A 20,646-nucleotide genomic window follows, 5' to 3' on the forward strand; every position below is an offset into this window, starting at 1 on the left:
AAAAGCAAATAGACTTTTGGAGGAGAAACAAACAAAAAGTCAGAAAAAATTCCAATTTTCTCCCACAAACATTTAAGACTGTCTTCTGAAATTGTAATGGAAAAAGAAATTTTATCTTCTCTAATACTGCATCCATGAACTGTTCTTTATTTTCATCTACCATTTCAGATAGAAAAAAAATGTTGGTTAGAAGAAACTACAAATTTTAGTTTTAAAATTACCAATTGCAACAGACAAATCAAGTCCGGGGTAGGCAATGGAAGCCTGGTTTAGTATATGTAAAATGTAAGAAATGCAATGATCACTTTTAGAAATAAGACAAGTAGCTTTCTAATGAACTAATTATGTAATCTCAAACAGGTTCCTTGCCTTGCCTGACCTGTAGTCTAGGACATCTGACTTCCTAATTCTGGGCTCTGCTCTAATCTACCTACCTCTACAAGTGGGAAGTTATTTCTTTAATCCAGGTTGTTCCAGGTTATCTGCACAAGTTCCCTAAACATCACAGAAGAGTGGAAGCCTACCTCAGGCTAGATGTTACTTTGATTTCTTTTACTTTTATTTAAAAGTTATGTTGATTTGCATTCTTTCCCATAAAACAAAATATCTACATCTTTTGTCAGATAAATTGCAAATCTTTTTCTGAATCTTAAATTTGATGCTCCAAGAAGACATAGTAATACTATTTTATAGGTAATGAAACTGTGGATTATTGCTATGTATTATTATCACAACACAGACGCAGTTTTCCTGGCACATATAGTGGCTGGTAGTCAGATCATCAAACTAACACATACCAAACTAGAGAACACTGTACTGTTTTTCAATCCCAGCTGGACAGTAATACACTTTCCTCATCATCATGGTATGCACACCAAAGAAATGCCTATCAAAAAAAAAAAACCTCACAAAGATTAAGTCATCTCTAGTTACTACTAGTAATAGAAATACACAATGTGACAGACCTTCTCACATCTCTCTCAGTTCTACAGGACTTCCCACACATCCCCATGGACACGACCACTTACTGTTGCTTTCCAGCAGTGGCACATAATCTTTAACAAAAACTGCCTTACACCTAAGGAAATAACGATTCACAATGGCAAAAACTATTCCAAGAGTATAAACAACTCCACACAGGGTCCCAAAGAAGTGGATCCACAAATTCACTTAGAGCACAGGTGACAAACACAAGGCTTGCGGGCCATTTTATCCAGCCTGTACCTTGTTTCTACCCGGTGGTAGCACCGAGCTCTCACTTAACTGTTAAGGAGTAGTTATTTTTATACAGCCCTAAAATTACATTCAACCCTTTGAAGGCAACCAGAGGCTGATGTGGCCCCCAGTGAAAATTAGTCTGACACCCCTGACCTACAGCAAGACAACCCATCCATTCAACTCCGAGACCCTGCTCCAGTCTATCATACCCAGGTAATCTCGTGGCCTGCTTAGGGTCATTCCCATGGACTTGACCTGGGATGCCCAGCTCACTGAGGCCTAAGTCCCTGGTCATCCTCCATTCCCATTTTTGCCTGCTTTGGACTCCAGAGTGCATTCCTCAGCCTTCGCTGAAAAATTTTTGATTCGCCCTCAGCTATACCAAAGACACTTGGGCCTCCAGGCTCGCTCCCTACAACAAAGCCTAGATCTGCGGGTGGGCTTAGGAAAAGCGCCTTTGACAAGCTGCAGCGTGGGAGCATTTTGATGGTCCCAGTTTCCGGGATTCGACTGCTGTGGACTACATTTCCCAGAAGCCTCGGGGCACAGGTCTTTGGGGGCGGGGGAGTTCGACTGTGGTGAGATTTCGGAACAGCTGGGCTCCCAGCCTCTGAGGATTTTGTAGGTCTCGTTTCCCATAAGCCTCTGGGTCACTGGGTCCCTTTCAGCGTCCCCAAGTTCTTGGACTCCGCGAGGTGAGTTGGTCGCGTCCCGGGAAGTAATCAGCGCCTGGTGAGGATGGGAGGGCACAGCAGACTTTATTGAAGAGGGACTGGAGCAGGCAGTGAGGGTTGGTTGGCACTAGGAGGCGCTTGAGGTGAGGAGGCCCTTGTCGCGCCCGGGCGTATCTTGTCCAGAGCCTCAAGCCTGTGTGTTAGCGAGCCTCCCAGAAGGATGGTGTGCGTCTCGGTGATGGGGTGCTTAGCTTTTATTTGTAGGTGTGGTTCGATTTGGCTGTGGGCTCTAAGTTCTTTCTAGACTCCCTTAGGACCTGCCAAAGTTAAATGACCACACGAAAAGTCCTGTACTGAGTCCTAGACTGAACATTTCAAGCAGGAAGGTCTAGTTTTGGGATGAGAATGTTGCATCTGGAAGTGTCCTCGTGACAGGCGCTTGGGAAGACAGGCGCTTGGGAAGACGTGAGGGGGAGGTCCCACAGATAGGGCACCTGGAAGGGGCACCTCTCCTCGCTCCTTGGGGGCCAGCCGCATGCTTCAGAACCACTTCAACCAGACTTCAGTCCCCAAGTCTTGTTGTCAGCTTAGAGGTAGATTCCAGCCTCCCTTTGAATTTGATTTGGTTATGTGTGGATGAAGGCACATGTAGCCGGAGAGGGTGTTTGCTCTGTTTTTTATTTTTAGTTAAGTCTCTCTGCTCCAGGAAATGCTGCTGTCTCATGATTCCTCTTTCCACCCACTCCTGCCAGATTCCTAAGAAGGACCCTGAGGAGGAGGAAAGAATAGCTGCATGTATAGAAATCGAAGTTCAGGTTAGTGTTTCTTTTATATTCATACAATTACTTTATTTTTTTTATTTTTAAAGATTTTATTTATTTACTTTTAGAGAAGTCAAGGGAGAGGAAAAAAGAGAGAAAGAAACATCAATGTGTGATTGAACTCGTGCAGCCCCTACTGGGGACCTGATCAGAAACCCAGGCATATGCCCTGACTAGGAATCCAATTGACAACCCCTTGGCTTGCAGGCTGGCACTCAATCTACTGAGCCACACCAGCCAGGGTTTGTTTGTTTGTTTGTTTGTTTGTTTGTTTTTAAAGATTTTTATTTATTTTTAGAGAGAAGGGAAGGGAGGGAGAAAGAGATGGAGAGAAACATTGATTGGTTGCCTCTGGAACACCTCCAACTGGGGACCTGGCCTGCACCCCAAACATGTGCCCTGACCAGGAATCGAACCAGTGACCTTTGGTCCATGGGGCAATGCCCAACCTATTGAGCCACACCAGTCAGGGCTCATAGAATTACTTTTGCTTTTAGATCATGAAAATGTTTGCTTTCCTTGCCCTGAACTATCCTGGCAAGTAGTATCTGCCATGGGTTCTTCCTTCTGGTGAGTGACCCATCCTGCTGATGCATCCCTCTTCCCAGTGGTCCATATTGTCCTTCAGCTAATAGCCATCTGTTTATATGGCACATTGTTCAAATCTTTCAGTGCGTTCTCCCTAAGTGTTCTGAAGATACAGAAATACACCTCCTGGAGATTACTGTTAGAGCTTTATTTTAGAGTATGATTACTTGGGGAGATTAGTATTTAGATAGTATGGTATACAGACTATTTTTTATCCTCTCCACAGTGATAGTTTTTTAAAAATCCTCACCTGAAGATATGGTTATTGATTAGAGAGAGAGGAAGAGAGGGAGAGAGTGAAGAGGTAGAAAGGTGTAGCCACACTTGTCCAGCATCTGCTCTGTACCAAATATATATGTTTGTGTTGTGTTTCTATTTATGAGTATATATTTCCTTCCTCAGATTTTAAAGGTGACTTACATAATTCATGTTCATTTACAGGAGAATCTTGACAGTGAAAGTGTCTAATTGTAGAGGTGAGCTATAGCCACAGGATATTCAAGAACCGGTCATTTGTTTCAGGCCCATCAGTATTGGGCTTGTTTGTTTAGTTTTTTCTTTTTTAAAGATTTTATTTATTTTATTTTTGGAGAGAGGGGAAGGGAGAAAGAAATAAATGGAGAGAAATATTGATGTGTGAGAGAAACATCTATTGGTTGCCTCTTGCACACCCCCAACTGGGGACCCAGATTGTGAACCAGGCATGTGCCCTGACTGGGAATTGAACCAGTGAGCTTTCACGTTGCAGGCCAGTGTTCAACCCACTGAGCCACAACAGCCAGGACTGTTTAGTTTTCTCAATGACTACAAAATACCCTTTCCCTGTCACTCAATATTTTACATTTGGAAATACCTTTGTAGTTTTGATTATGGAATTAATACAGGTTTGTTGCAAAAAAAATCATTAATCCACAAAACATATGAAGTAAAAATTATGTCCTCTTAATTGTTCTTAGTATTCTGGTGTGTTTTACTCAGTTTTTTTCCCTGTAAGTCTATGTGTCTCGTTTTGTTTCTGCAGAATGAAATCACAGTAATTGGTGATATAATTGAGTTGAAGATTCTAGTTTTTAGTTTGAAAATGAAATCCAACCCAGACACAGGTTTTATTTTAATCTTGAGAATCTAGAAAGAAGAGGGAAATGCCAGTGATTCCTTTCTTATTTGAAAATTTTCAAATATTTACAACTTTTAGGAGTATACAAATGCCATTTAAAAATTGATGGCCAGGTAATGGAAAAAATACAATAAAATCAATAAATAGATAAATGATTACCAGCACAATAAAGACAGACATTCAGAATTAGATTATTTTAAAAGTTCCTTCCACGGAGAATAGCAATAGTCTCTAATGTACAGCCATCTTACAGAAATCTATTTTACAAATAATATTTTCAAGAACAGATATTAATACCAAAAGATAGAATAAGAAGGTTATAGTTTTAAATATTCAAATAAGCTACCAATTTGCACAGAAGAGCCAGATTCAGCTTGGTTAATGTTCTCAGCTTGACATCTAATTGGGTGTGTTTTCTAAGCCAGCTTCAGGGTGCCTAATTTTGTCTCTTCATCTGCAGCTTCTGGAAGGAGGGAATATTTTCTCTTAACCTTTTTAAGAACTGGTTTTGCTCATCTTATTATTTAGGAAGAATGGTGGGCTCAGGGCTGGACTGTGAATTTTTAGTTAGCATTGTAAGAAAGCAGGCCAGAGAAGCACAGATTTTATCATGAGACAATGGAAAGAGTGGCATTAATTTCCTTTATTATAATGCAATAAGGGACAATAATCTTTATTTTCACTAATGGCTAAAACTTGTATCAAGCAATAATTGTACACCATTTTATTTGGTCTTTCTTACTTAATCTTCAATGCAACCATCCCTGGTAAACACTGTTTTTACCCCTGTGTCATCTGATTTCTCAACAGCGATGTTGAGAAATTGGTAACTGTCAAGCTCAAGTGTGCTACCAGATCCTTTATCTTAATTTTGCATACACTTCACAAATTATGTATTCTTTAAAACACCTGCTTACCTCATTAAGAAATTGATTGTGCATGTCTTTCTTTGTCAATTAATGTGGTCCAGGACCATCATAACTAATGAGGATGGAGTGGGCCATAATTCATTAAACCTTTTGTCCAGTATTACATAGCTTCTCATTCTTGTTTATTGTGAATGATTTTTGGTTGAATATTCTTGTATATGTTTTGTACATTTCCATTACTATTTAAGGATACATTTCTAGAAATGTGTTTTTGAGTAAAAATTTGTCCCAAATGTAAGACCCTGAGATAGTAGTACTTGGGAGGATATACAATCACTAAAAAATAGTTGTTACCTTTAAGGTAAGAAAGATGAAATATGTATAGGAATAAGTGTAGGGCAGGTAGCAACAAAAGCCAATAGGGAGTTCAGATGACTTTTCATAGAAACTCATAGGAAGGTGATTGTAGGCAATACTATTAGGTCATGACCAACTTCTTAGAAGCAAATGGAATTTATCCTGAGAGTATTATCCTTATAGTTTTTTATCCTACTAATGTTAGTTGCAAATTGACACTGGTAGGATCTGGTAATTCAGTAGTTATCCAGAGGGTCTAAAAAGACAAATTTCAGATACAGAATAAATCCATCTGTCAGAAGACATGAAAAGAAGCAGGATCAAGACCTCTCAATATACCCATGAGATTTTGAGAATTTCAACCATTTTTTCTAGGTAGGACAAACATAGAAATCATATAGTTATAATGCATGGCCATTGTTACAATTCTGCAGGATACCAAAACAAAAACATCATTGTGATCATAATACATTATTATATATAGCTGTATAACTTCCCAAACATTTTTAAATCTATTGGTGTCTGATTATCAGTCTTTATATATTGATACATATATACTTTTTAAAAAGATTTTATTTATTTATTTATTTTTAGAGAGAGGGGAAGGGAGAAGGAGAAAGAGAGGGAGAGAAACATCAATGTGTGTTTGCCTCTTGCACATCCCCTACTGGGAACCTGGCCAGCAACTCAGGCATGGGCCCTGACTGGGAACTGAACTGGCAACCCTTTGGTTGGCAGGCCCACGCTCAGTCCACTGAGCTACACCAGCCAGGGCTACATATATTTTTTAAATGTAGTCATACTATTTACATCATGTAACCTGTTTTTTCTGTGGACAATATATTTTGATTATTTTCCCAACTTAGCATAGCATAGTTTCATAGCGTTCCATCACATGGATATTCTGAGTGCATTAAGTGAAATTTTGGGGCACAGGCAATTCCCTGAGCAATTGTTTGTATATCCTGTATGCTCCTGTGTCCTGATCAATTCTCTTCAGTCTTGAACCCATGGAGGATGTTCTAGTCCTGGGCCATATCGCCCATTCTCAGTCCTGACAGGTGGGAATGGAGGGAGGAGGATCTGATCTGGGGAAGACCAAGTAGTCCAATCTCAGGCTCGTACCAGCATACCCAGAACTGGGCACTGCAAGAAGCCTTCCTGCTGAAGGACCTGGGGCTTTTAGGTGTGAGTTTAGATTCCACAAAAGGTGTATAGGGTGCAATTAGCTTGAGTCAGGATGGGATCAGTTAAGCACACCTGATCTAAAGCTTCTTTTTCCTTCCCCAGCTCTGGCTTTTCTGGACTCTGTGCTTTACCAATAAAGGAACCCTATGGAACACTAAGTAATCCTTGCAATCATAGAACCATGACTGATGTAAGTTGGTAATTTCTCTCTCCTTGAAACACAGTGATTTTTAGTTCGTGTGAATCTTTTCCTTAATTATCCTAAAGCTTTCTACCTAACAGAACCCGACCCTGGACTCGTTCTCAGCTTCTCCTATTCCAGCGAAGGACGGTACCAAACACCCAAGCGCCCTTCTCCCTATGTGCTGTTTTCAGTCAGTTTCATCATATTCACTGAACACATTATTCCACATCTCCTGTGTGCTTGGTCATCTCTCAAGAACAGTTGAAGAATGGAGTCTTTCGTGGGAAATACTTCAGCTTCTGTCATAGAATAACTCAAATATAGTTAACAGTTAACACACTTTTACTTATAAGGAAAACCAATAGTAGATTGGCTTTATCTATTAAAGCACAAGCAGGATTTGTATAAGAGAAGGAGGAAAGAGGAGAGAATGAAAGACAGGAGACAGTTGGAAAACAACAGTTTCTGCTGTTCAGGCTAAGATGCTGACTGGCAGGATCTAGGAAAGAAGCCGGTCAGTGCACTGTTCCCTTAAACAGCTGGATGGCCTCCAAGCAGGCCGTGTCAGTTGTGTGTTTCTGGAAGAGCTTTGGTGTTTCGCTGTGGCATACCCACAGCAGGCTGTCTGGGTGGTGCCCTTCGTCATCACTTCCCTCTTCATGCCACCAGGGCTGCACCATTTCCTTATCGTAATCTCTCATGCACTTGTCAGGTCTGTGGTGTGAAGAGCTAGTGATGAGGGTCTCACTGGGCCACACAGAAAAGCTTGGAACTTCTTCACAGACCTGAATTTTCCAGGAGGTTCCAGTGGAATTTGGGATTCCTTGGTCTCAGCCTAAGTTTATTTGTGATCACATGCTTTGCAAGGCTTTCAGGATTAGAGGGAGAGTCAGTGGTTCTTTCCAGGGCTCCCCTAATTGTTGAACACCAGTATCAAAGTCCATTTGTCACTGACAGGACGTGTAGGTCTTGGGTGACATCTGTTAGGTGCAATATCCTATATCAATATCCTCCAATTAGGGAACAAGGAAGGTGTTAAGTGATGGCTATTTGATGGTAACAAGAAGTTACTCCAGGTTCTTAGTACTATATGGTAATAGATTTCCAGAATTAAGAAGATCTTTAGAAGTTTTGTTCAAACTAAGTCTATAAATATAATAGAGTTATTAATCTCACATATCCAAATGATGAACTGAACTATAGCTAATAAAATATTTTATATATTCATCATAATAAAAAATTCTTATGATATAATCTAATAGAATGATTTACTTAAGATTTAAGGATAATTCTTAGTGGAAATAATTTTTCTGAGAGATATAGTGTATTTCGAAAAATTTTTTCATGTTTTTTTCCATATTTAAAGGGAAAAGATGTTATAATAGTTTACATTTTAGTTTACGTAATAGTTTACATTTATAAAGAATTTAGGAGGCAGGCACATAGCAGGATGTGTGTATGCAAATACACCCATAAACCTCCCTTTCTCCCCTCCATTATTATTCTTTAAAAGACCAGAAAATGGGATTATTTTATATATTATCAGACAGGTCAGGAGAGCTGAGTTAATCTCACAGTATCCAGGAAGTTTTTCTTGCTATAACGGGATTCTTCTGGAACATGTTGAAACTCTGCTTTAATCATACTAATTTCCTTACTTTTTCCAACCCAAACATATCACAGACTTCCAGTCCACTTGATTGTTATATTTTCCTCCTCTTGCAGTTTATCCTTCACAGCCTCTGTTTTCCTCCTGGAAATATTTTCTTAAATTTTTAAATTTCTTTAATTGTATGAGTCATGTGTGGATTTTTGGTTTTAGAGGTTGGTGACGTTCAGGGATGTGGCCATCGACTTCTCTCAGGAGGAGTGGGAGTGCCTGGACCCCGCTCAGAGGGACTTGTACGTGGATGTGATGTTGGAGAACTACAGTAACTTGGTGTCACTGGGTAAGGTCATCTGCCTGAAATCATTTAGAATCTCCTTTCTGCAACATCAGCTTTCTTCCTTGGGATTGCAAGGCTACCTTTGAAGAAACAAGGTGAATTTCTTCTCCCTGTTCTCAAAGGAATGTTTTGTTATTTGTTGGGTTGGAAATGGGTTCATTTCCATCCCTTTGTGAGCTTCACACCTTCCACTTTCTTGCAGTGAATGACCCCTCTTTTTAATGACCAACGAGCTAGATTCCTATTATGGGGCATTTATTTCATAACCATTGTGAGAGAAACCAGGTTTTGTTCTATGTTTAACATCAACATTTCCATAAATAATGTGTCCTTGCTACTCAAAGGGTGTTTCTTTTGTTTGAGGAACCGTAAGAAGCCCAGAGCAAAGTAGTGAAGGAGAGAGTGTCAAGAATTAGTGAGGAAGACAGGCAGGGTCCAGATGATAGCCCATTTTGTTGGTTTTGGAGGAGAATGTAGATTGCTTTCTCGGTGATTAGAAGCCATGATTTGGTTTATATGGGGTTTAAACTTTTTTATTGTTAAGCATTACATAATAATTATAGCTGCTTCTGGGGCTTATTACAAATGTAGCTTGTCAGTTCCCCAGATCTGCAGGACAGAATCTGCATTTATGCAAGATTCCCAGGTGGTCTTCATGCACATTAAAGAATCCCTGACCTTTGTTCCTGTCCAACCCACATGCGGAGAGTATAGCTAGGAACAGGGCTCTGATATACTCAGACTTTCAAAAGAGCCTCTTCACTTTAGATAGTGGGGGGTTGAATGAATAGAATTCATTTCATACTAAGCGAATGCATTCCTTTACTTACAACAAATTTGGAGTTGAAAGTTAAAATCTGAGCTAACTCCTAGAAATGTCTCATGAAACATTGTTTTCCTCTTAGCAAAAAAACAATGGTAACAATATTAATAGTTAACAGTATACTTACTATAAACCAGGCTTTGTTCTAAGTAGAACGCTTAGATTAACTTATTTAACTTTCACAACATCCCCATGAGATAGATTCTATCTTTAGCTGAGGCACATATAGTTTAAGTGACTTCTCAAGGTCACAGAGCTGGTGGGAAGCAATAGCAGTGATTGAACATAGGAAGTCTGGCTCCAGAGCTTGTGTTCTATTTTGCTCTAAAGAGATGAAGCCTGGATGAGTCTCGGACAAGATCATGTGTGATGTCATGATCTTTATTCCCATCATCCTTCTCTTCTATAAAGTCTATATCAATATTATTTTACCTTTACTTCATTGACAACTAACCAAATATTTTAGCTTAGAATGGTCAGATGTGACAACATTACTGGAGCAAGGAAGAGAGCCCTGGATGGTTGTGAGGGGAGGGCCAAGAAGTTGAAACCCAGGAAAGCAAAGGCGAGAGAGAACCAACATTGCAGGGAACAATCTCACGGGTCACAGAAAAGGAGAAAGACCAACATCTGGAATGACATGTGGAAAGGTCGCTACAAAGGAGCAAGGTCTATAGAGTGAAGAAGGCCCGACACCTGGGAGGAAACTGAGATCCTACTCTGGACTACCAAAGCAACTTCTTCTTTGTCTCATTTCCCACCCTCATTTTTCTTTTCTTTTCTTTTTTAAAGATTTTACTTATTTATTTTTAGAGAGGGAAGGGAGGGAGAAGGAGAGAGAGAGAGGAAGTATCAATGTGCGGTTGCTGGAGGCTGTGGCCTGCAACCCAGGCATGTGCCCTGACTGGGAATCGAACCTGAAATGCTTTGGTTCGCAGCCCACGTTCAATCCACTGAGCTACACCAGCCAGGGCTACACCCTCATTTTTCTTCTCACAGTCCCCTCACATTTCACTGAGGAAGGTGTTATTTTTTTATTTCCAGTGTAACCATTTTGCTTATAGATCCGCTTTCCAGCTCTTTTGCATTTCTCCCTGTGTGTGAGTAAATATATGCATTCATTCATAAATTCTGCAAATATTTTGAGTGCCTACTCCCAGCCAGGCATTGTACCATCATGAACAAGACTGATAACTTACCCATTCTCATGCAGTTTATGTCATCAAGGAGAAATATTAAATAAATAAATAAATAAATAAAATCTCATGATTGAACATGTTGTTCAGGAAAAGTCAGTGGTGTAAGAGAATACAAAATGATGGGCTAATTCAGATAAGGCAGTCCGGGAAAGGTTTCTTGTATAGACACATGACGCCTGGGGTCAAATTATATGAACTTCTGGGAGACGGATATATCAGTCACAGTCAACAGCAAATGCAAGGCACCATGGTTGAAAGGCACTTTACCGCAGGACCTGTAAGGCCAGAGCAGAGTTAGCAAAGGAGGTTGTCCTGAGACATTTGGTCGGCAAATAGGCATGGGTCAGATAGTACACAGTGTTGTCGTTGTTTTGGGAATTTGGGTTGTTTAGTCTCTTGCTCGGTAACCGTTTCTATGTCTTTCCTTGACTCGAGTTCCTTGCTGCTATTGAGGACTGCAGGGTGGTTGTTTTGTACAGTGTTCTTCAGTGTGGGTTTGTCTGCTTTTTCCTCATGATTAGATTTATATAATGCATATTTGGCAGAAATGTCACAGAATTGATTCTTTGTTCTTGCATCCTGTCAGGTAGTGCGAATGATTTGTCGTTACTGCTGATGCTTCCTGTGAGCAATTGATTAAGGTTGTGTTTGCCGGCTTCCTTCCTGTAAAGTTAACCTTTTTTTCCTTTAGTGAGTATTTTGTGAGAAGGAATTTTGAGACTATTAAATATTGCATTCTTTGTCCAGCTTTCAGTTTATTTATATTTTGGATTTCTAGTCAGTGGATTATAATCTGTTCTCATTATTCATTTTGATGTTCAAAATATTTGAGCTTATCCCATATTTGACTGTTGGGAACCCTGTCTTGATGGCTTCTATGTCCTTCTACATATCTCCATCACTCTAAGCAGGTCCTTATTTTCTGACACAACAACATGTTCCTGGCTCATCTCGTTTTTTTCCCTATTCCAGGCTTAACGTCAACCATTTCTTTAAGGTGCTCTGCTTCCTTTTAGTCGAGAATGGTATTTAGAAGCCAAAACCTGGGTACTAGGTTTGCTATTGCTGCTGAGGGATGGCTGCTCCCAGGCCCTCTCGGTGGACAGAACTAGACAATATACTTACATACTACATGCACACACATTTACTTCTATGTATTGAAAACCTTGATTTCACATGGGTATCTCCAATTCCAGTTGAACACTGCAGGTTTCATTTCAATTTATTCACTTTCTGAATTTCTAACTGCCTTCTCTGGCAGTAAAAAACCAGACTTCCATTATCTTTAATATATTTATTTATCTAATCAAACTCTTTGTCTGTAACCAGACTTCCATTACCAGCTCCACCTTAGCCATGTGATTGCTCTTCTCATCCCACCTGGGCTATGACAACCTATGCCAGTTCATACACAGAGGGTTGTCCTCATCCTGCTTGTATTCTGACTTTCTGCACAGGACAACCCTTTTTATGTTGAAACCCTCCCACACAGGTTGACCTTCAATGCCCTGCTCTAGGTTTTATTTTATTCAATCCTGACCCTTGAGTGTGCATTAATATTTTGTGTGATAAAATAGGAAATATGTATTAAGTTCTTCTGCTGTATACTAAAGTGTGATGATTGCATTGAGGAAAACTACTTGGGCAGTTGTTTGAATTGTGAGTTAAACTAACTTTTTTTATGGAGCACCATTTTTTTTTCCTTGAAAGAATGACTAACGGACTCACTATGGTTATCCAGACTTAGGCAGTTGGAAAACCTTTTCTTGCAAGTCAGCTTGTCATTTCAAGAACAACTGTTTGTTCTTGTCAAGCAAACTGTCAAGTAAAAATTAGAATTGTATGAAACTTATATCCACCATTCTGAGCCTTATAGCTTCTCAGTACATATATAGAGATAGGTGGTAATATTAACATGTGTTTTTTTTGGTATTGTATAGTGAAATATGCCACCCCCTCAAAGATCTGTACAACTCAGTGAACTACTTTTCAAATGACAATGCATGATGTTGCAAAATTCTGCATGAATAAAAGATCATTCAATGTGTCATGGATTTTAATGTAACATAGTATGAAAAGCTCATGGGTATAGTTGCATATTCCACATTGCAGTTAACCTTTAAGAAACTACCACTTCTCAAATTTTCCTGTAGTGTCAAGGAAAACATCGACAATTATCTGAACAGGCTCATAAAATATTCTTCCATTTTACAATTTTATATCTGTGAGAGGTTGGAATTCCTTCATATACTTCAACCAAAATAGCATTGTCACAGATTGAATGCAGAAGCAGATATGAGAATCCAATTGTTTTCCATTAAGCCAGATATTAAAGAGATTTACACAAGATTAAAACGATACTTCATTAATTTTTTTTATTTTGGAAATTATAATTTTTTAAAGATTTTATTTATTTATTTTTAGAGAGGGAAGGGAGGGAGAAAGAGAGAGAGAGAGAAACATCAATGTGCGGTTGCTGGGGGCCATGGCCTGCAACCCAGGCATGTGCCCTGACTGGGAATCGAACCTGCGATGCTTTGGTTCGCAGCCCACGCTCAATCCACTGAGCTACGCCAGCCAGGGCTAATATAATTATTTTTTTATAAATTATGTTAACATTTAATGATTTTAAACACTGCTAAGCCTCACAGAAACCGTTAAAGTACTAAGCAATTACAATGCAAGCCCTTATATGTCAATTCAAACTTATTGAACTATCTGTTGATGCTGTTCTACAAAGCTATACTCCACACGTGGAATTGAGCTGGGACTAGGTCATAACTTTCATTAGTTTCAGTTCATTTCTTCTTTTGAAGTTGATTGAAAAAGTCTTTCTTTGCTTTAAATTTCCCATATGACCCCTGATGGGCTAACCTCTTTGACTATCATGATATGAGCTGGGCGGTTGTGTTACCGCTTTAGTTAGTTTTGTTTCACTTCTTGTTTGAGCTTCAGCAGAGTCTTGGAATATTAACTGCTCAAACTGCAAGATTTTGTCTGCTTTCTAGCCCAAGACCAACCACTCAGAAAAATTTCTGTGAGGGAGAATTATCTAGTTTAATGAAGTTGTTTTTAAATGTGGAGATTTTTCTGGGTTCCAGTTCATCACGCCAGCCTACACAGTCATTAAAAGCTAGAACCACACTGGGCACAGAAGGGCTTGATTGATATAGGGGTGCATTTTGATTTAAGGGAAGAACCATCTATACCATCTACACAGGAAGCTGAGGGACTTGTTAAAGCTATGTTTGTTGAATCCTCCCCCAAACTGTCAAATCAGAACTGATTATAAGAGCTGAGCCCTGGCTGGTGTAGCTCAGTGGATTGAGTGCCGGACTGTGAACCAAAGGGTTGTGGGTTCAGTTCCCAGTCAGGGCACATGCCTGGGTTGCAGGCCAAGTCCCCAGCATGGGGTGTGCAAGAGGCAACAACACATTGATGTTTCTCTCCCTCTCTCCTTCCCTTCCCCTCTCTGTAAAAGTAAATAACAAAATCTTTAAAAAAAAGATTATAAGAGGTGAAAAATCAAAGCTGAGCTTAATGAGGAGAGACTTGAGGCTTAGAAGTTCAGTAAGTCTAGTAATCCAATTCACTTATGGGCATTATTTTCAATTTGTCTTTTATTTTTACTATAGAGGGCAATTCTCTGGTAGAGGAAATAAAATATGTGGTTTTCTGGTTTTCTTTCAGATTTGGAGTCAACACATGAGACCAAAAATACCTTTTCAGGAAAGGACATTTCTGAAATAAATTTTTCTGAATGGGAGATCAAGGAAAAAAGTAAAACCCTTGACATTGTGACATCCATTTTCAAAAATAATTGGAAGTACAAAAGCAAAGTTGAGGGACTACAGGAATATCAAGAAAAATACTTCAGTCAAATAATAATCAGTTATAAAAAAATTCCCACTTACAAAAATAGTAAATCTCTTATTTCCTATCAAATAATTCATAATCCAGAGAAATCTTATGTTTGTAAGGAATGTGGGAAGACTTGTAGTCATGGTTCAAAACTTGTTCAACATAAGAGAACTCATACAGCTGAAAAACACTTTGAATGTAAAGAATGTGGGAAAGACTTTTTTAGTGCCTATCAACTCACTGTGCACCAGAGATTTCATACTGGTGAGAAACCCTACAAATGTAAGGAATGTGGGAAGACCTTTAGTTGGGGATCAAGTCTTGTTAAACATGAGAGAATCCATACTGGTGAGAAACCCTATGAATGTGAAGAATGTGGAAAGGCATTCAGTCGTGGCTACCACCTTACTCAACATCAGAAAATTCATATTGGTGTGAAATCTTATGAATGTAAGGAATGTGGAAAAGCCTTTTTCTGGGGCTCAAGCCTTGCTAAACATGAGGTAATTCATTCAGGTGAGAAACCTTATAAATGTAAAGAATGTGGGAAGGCATTCAGCCGTGGCTATCAACTTACTCAGCATCAGAAAATCCATACTGGTAAGAAACCTTATGAATGTAAAGTATGTGGAAAGGCTTTCTGTTGGGGTTATCAACTTACTCGACATCACATATTTCACACAGGCAAGAAACCCTATGAATGTAAGGAATGTGGGAAGACCTTTAATTGTGGTTCAAGTCTTGTTCAGCATGAAAGAATTCATACTGGTGAGAAACCCTATCAGTGTAAAGAATGTGGAAAGGCCTTTAGTCGTGGCTATCACCTTACTCAACATCAGAAAATTCATAGTGGTGAGAAACCTTTTGAATGCAAGGAATGTGGGAAAGCCTTCAGTTGGGGCTCAAGCCTTGTTAAACATGAGAGAGTCCATACTGGTGAGAAATCCTATGAATGTAAAGAATGTGGAAAGGCCTTTGGAAGTGGGTACCAACTTACTCGACATCAAATGTTTCATACTGGTGAGAAACCCTATGAATGTAAGGAATGTGGGAAGGCCTTTAATTGTGGTTCAAGTCTTGTCCAACATGAGAGAATTCATACTGGTGAGAAACCCTATGAATGTAAAGAATGTGGGAAGGCCTTTAGTCGTGGCTATCACCTTACTCAACATCAGAAAATTCATAGTGGTGAGAAACCTTTTAAATGCAAGGAATGTGGGAAAGCCTTCAGTTGGAGTTCAAGCCTTGTTAAACATGGGAGAGCCCATACTGGTGAGAATTTTTATAAATGTAAATGTTGTGGGAAAGCCTTTGGTAGTGTCTATCGACTTAGTGTTCATGAGAGTTTTCATACTGGTGAGAAACCTCATCAATGTAAGGAATTTGGGGAGAGTTACTCATGGCTCAAGCCTTGTTCAACATGATAGAACTCATAGTAATGATAAACCAACCATATAAATATAAAGAATGGGGACTTCTTTATACAGACAGCTTACTCAAATAAAACATTTGATACTGGTGAAACTTAAAGATTGAAAAGATGTAAAAACATTGTTTTGTGGGTGGACAATTTAACAAATGGGGAAATCTTACCCTTGAGAAACCTTATGAATGTAGGGAATGTGCAAAAGCCTTATCTGTGTATGGACAATTTGCTTGATATCAGGAAACTCATACTTAGTGAGAAATAGTTTGAATATAAGAAGTATGGAAAGGCCCTTAGATTTCTACATGATCTTATTGAACATCAGTTTATATTGATTTGAAACCATTTAAATGAAAGGAATATATCTTTATTCATAGCACAGAGTCTGAGAAGCATTGGAGAATTTATATTCATTAGGAACACTTTAAAGAATGTGGAAAGAACCTAAATTTAATTCAGTTCTATGCACATCAGAGAATTTATACTTCTGTGAAATCCTATGAGTATAAGGAGTGTGGGGAGTGTTATAGATGTGGCAAACATCTTAGGGTACCTCAGAGAATTCGTCCAAGTGAGAAACTCTTTGGATAAAAATGTAGGAACAGTTTTAGACAAATGCCACTCCAACTGTTGTCTAGAGATTAGTGCCAGTCTACAAAACTGTTACCCATCCATCATGACATAAATGCAGAAAATGAGAGTAAATGTTTGAGAACTTTTATAGCAATTTAATGTTACCACAACATCATTGCATTTTACAGAAGTATCAATTAGTCTGTGAATGACTGGAAGTTAAAAGCAAAAGTTTGCCCTCACCCAGAAGTAATTGAGAATGTCCACACTTTAAAAACTATGACACAGGTTATGTGATTTAATCAGAACAAGAAATCCCTCATTTGTCCCCTCTCTGATTAGAAAAGCAGAATATTCATACTATAGGAAGATTTGGCTAATGTAGGAATTGCAACTTCTTTATGCCAATAAAAGCATAGAGAATTTGTATCAAGTATGTTTACTTAGTAAATGTATGGAAACCTTCTAACACTATTCAGTCTTTGTTAAACTTCAGCAGATTCATTCTAGAGAATAACCCTGTTAATGTAACAAAGGTAGGAAGCCCCTTATCCATGGCATAACCCATACTGATATATCACCAATCCACCTCACTACCTGTGAGATATTGGGCAAAATGTTTGTCCTTTCTGGGCATCATCTTTAATATGCTGCTAATGGTAACTATTTAATAGTGAATTGTAGAGAATGGATGGGTCTATATGCATCAGGTCCTTGAAGAGTTTCTGGAATGTAGCCTATGCTCAATACATATTAGCTGTTCTTATTATCCTCATCGTTAGTATTAAATACTAGTGAATTCTTAGGAGATGAATGCTCATTGGTATAATTAATCTAGAAAAGCTTTTCATAAACATTTATTAATTTGAACTTCAGATAGTCCATTCTGGATAAAATTTAACCTAAGAATATAATAACCTAAGAGTATTTTAATTCAGAATTTATTCCTTAAGCTGCATAAGAAATTAAGGGTGAAAATAAACATGGATTTAACAAGTGTTAAAATGTTGGGGATATGCCTGAAGAACCAGGGAGAAGTGTGAAGCAATTTGCCTCTAATGAATTCCAACAGACAGGTAGGCAATAATTAAAATTCTTTGTTTACATTTCAAAATAATTAGAAATTACAAAGAAAAATATTGTCCATTTGTAATTTTCCCCCCAAAATTTCACAACAATTTTCAGGCATTCAGAGAAGTCTAAGAATAGTATAACATACTCTCTATCTAGAATCAATAATTGTTACCATTTGGCTATATTTACTTTCTCCCTCATACAATGGACCATCATTCAGCTTTAAAAGGGAAGGGAGTTCTGACACATGCTACAACAGGGATGAACCTAAAGGGCATTATGCTAAATGAAATAATTGTATCACAACAAGATAAATACTGTATGATTCCATTTATAGATGTACTTAGAGGAGTCAGATTTATAGAGACAGAATGTAGAGTGGTGGTTGCTGGGGGCTAGGGAATGAGGAATGAGAAGTAATTATTTCAGTTTTGCAAGGTGAAAAGAGTTCTGGAGATGAATGGTGGTGGTGGTTGCACATCAATGTAAATGTACTTTACCACTGAACTGTACATTTAAAAATGGTTAAATGGTACGTGTTCTGTTATATATCTTACCAACATTTAGAGAGACAAAGAAAATCCAGAGGTGCACAGAAACGGAGAATTCCTTCAATGGAATCACCAGTAGACTGGGTATGGCCAAAGAAAGAATCAATTAACTTGAAGATATGTCAATAGTCTTCTAAACTGGTCACAAAGAAAATAAATGGAGAAAAGAAAAGAAAAACGATCCTGGCCAGTGTGGCTTAGTGGTTTGAGCATCATCCCAGAACCAAAAGGTTGTAGTTTTGATTCTTGGTCAGGGCACATACCTAGGTTTTGGGTTTGATCCCTGTTCTGGGCATGTACAATCCCCAGTCCAGGCACATATGGACACAATCGATGCTTCTCTCTTGCCTGGATGTTTCTAGCTCTCCCACTGGGCCTTCCTCTCTCTTTAAAAGCAATGAAAAATATATGTCCTTGGATGAGGATTTTTAAAAATAGAACAGAATATTTTAAAACTTAGGGATAAATGTAGAAGGTGTAACGTATGTATAATTGGGATAGAGGGAGAAGAAGAAAGAGAAAGGAGCAGGGAAAAAATATTGAATTAATAATGGCCAAGAATTTTTGACAATAAGAGACATCAAACCACAGTCAAGAAAGGTTTGGGTAAATACCAAAAACTACACCAAGGTGTATCATCTTAAAACTTCAGAAAACCAAAGACCAAAAGAAAATCTTGGAAAGAAGCCAGAATTTGGGTGTTGGCAACTAACCTATGGAGACCCAAGGGTGAAAATTAAATCATTTCAGAAAACATGCAAGCAAGGATAAAATGGGGTGAAATATTTAAAGCATTGAAAGAAAGCCCACCAACATAGACTTCTATACCAGGTGAAATTCTTCCCTCAAAAGTGAAGAAGAAATAGACTTTCTCAACAAGCAAAAATTGAAGGAATTTGTTGCCAGTAAATCTGCCTTGCAAGAAATGTTAAAAGAAGTTCTTCATGGAGAAATAAAATGATATAGGTCAGGAACCCAGATCTACAAGAATGAAAGATCACTAGAGAAGGAATAAATGAAGTCAAAATATTTTATTTTCCTTATTGTTGATCTAATGTATGTGTTCAAAGTAATAATAACTGTGATTATAGCATAAGAATAACTGAAATTAATTGTTGAAGCCAGGTAATAGATGGAGTCTTTCCCATAGTCTGGTTTACCCTAAGTTTACTAGATCCACAAACCTACTTGGTCATCATTTTTCTTGTCCCAAATTGAAAATAAAAATAAACTACTTGGGCAATATCGTGAACCCAACATTAAGTATTTGGAAAACAGTGGAGAAAGCCAAGTGGAAACCTCTGAAACCTCTCCCTACCCCCCAAAATATAGTATTCAATAAATTAAAAACAGTATAATTTCCCAGTGGTAATGACAGAAGTTACTACCACTCTTAAAGGACTTTGAAAAAACAGGAGCTCTGTTCACCATTGTATCTCTGTTTTGAGAATGACGGTAGCCTACTCCAAACAAGATGTAGTCCCAAATGCAGCCACCTTTCTTTCCTTCTCCGTCCCTCCCTCTGTTCCTTCCTTCCTCCTTTCCTTCCTTCCTCCCTCCCTTCCTTCCCTTCCTCCCTTTTTTGTTCTTTCTGCCTGCTTTCCTTTCTTTAATTTTCAAAATATTTTTATTTTTATTTCTAAAAAGTTTGATAAAACTATTTGCCATCTCACATTTTTTAAGATGGCATCTAAATGTTTACCCTAAAGTATAATCATTGCAGGAAACAAATCTTAAGAATATAAATAATTGTGTGTAGATATAAAACTATTAAACACCAGTCTTAAATGGAATTAACATAGAAATCTAACAGAAATCTAGGTATCTTTCTAGTGCTGATTAAGATGTTCTTATACATGGAAAGCTTCCATTGATTTAAAGAAAGTGTACTTTAATATCTGGAAAGGATTGTATAGTTCACATTTATGTGAAATGAACAACTATATACATTTACAGTTTTGCTACAGGGCTAGGTCAGTTCTGCCCTTTGTCAAAATGTAGCCTAAATAGATACAGACTTTTAATATCCTGAGTAGTATCACATTAATCCACAAATTTGATAACATCATGCTAATTAGAACAGAGAAACAAGAAGTGGTAGGCAGTTTTGGAGGCCTGGGTAGGACCTGTGTGCTCTGATGGGAGTGACTCAGCAGTCTGCTACATTAGTGAAATAT

At 38.4% G+C, this 20,646-nt stretch overlaps 1 protein-coding gene across 1 annotated transcript; it reads left to right on the forward strand.

The window, feature by feature from the left end:
* The first annotated feature begins 1,781 nt into the window (after positions 1-1,781).
* LOC123823048 (zinc finger protein 283-like) lies at positions 1,782-18,710 on the forward strand. The gene is given in 9 exon segments (XM_045845360.1): positions 1,782-1,913; positions 2,645-2,707; positions 3,211-3,283; positions 6,935-7,022; positions 8,839-8,965; positions 14,675-16,244; positions 16,246-16,291; positions 16,293-16,312; positions 16,314-18,710. Coding segments are annotated over 8 exon segments (2,007 nt in total). The 5' UTR covers positions 1,782-1,913; positions 2,645-2,685; the 3' UTR covers positions 16,375-18,710.
* Positions 18,711-20,646: the final 1,936 nt, after the last annotated feature.

This window comes from Phyllostomus hastatus, unplaced genomic scaffold (genome assembly GCF_019186645.2).
Source record: "Phyllostomus hastatus isolate PE091 unplaced genomic scaffold, TTU_PhHast_1.1 phas_contig_468, whole genome shotgun sequence".
Lineage (NCBI taxonomy): Eukaryota > Metazoa > Chordata > Mammalia > Chiroptera > Phyllostomidae > Phyllostomus > Phyllostomus hastatus.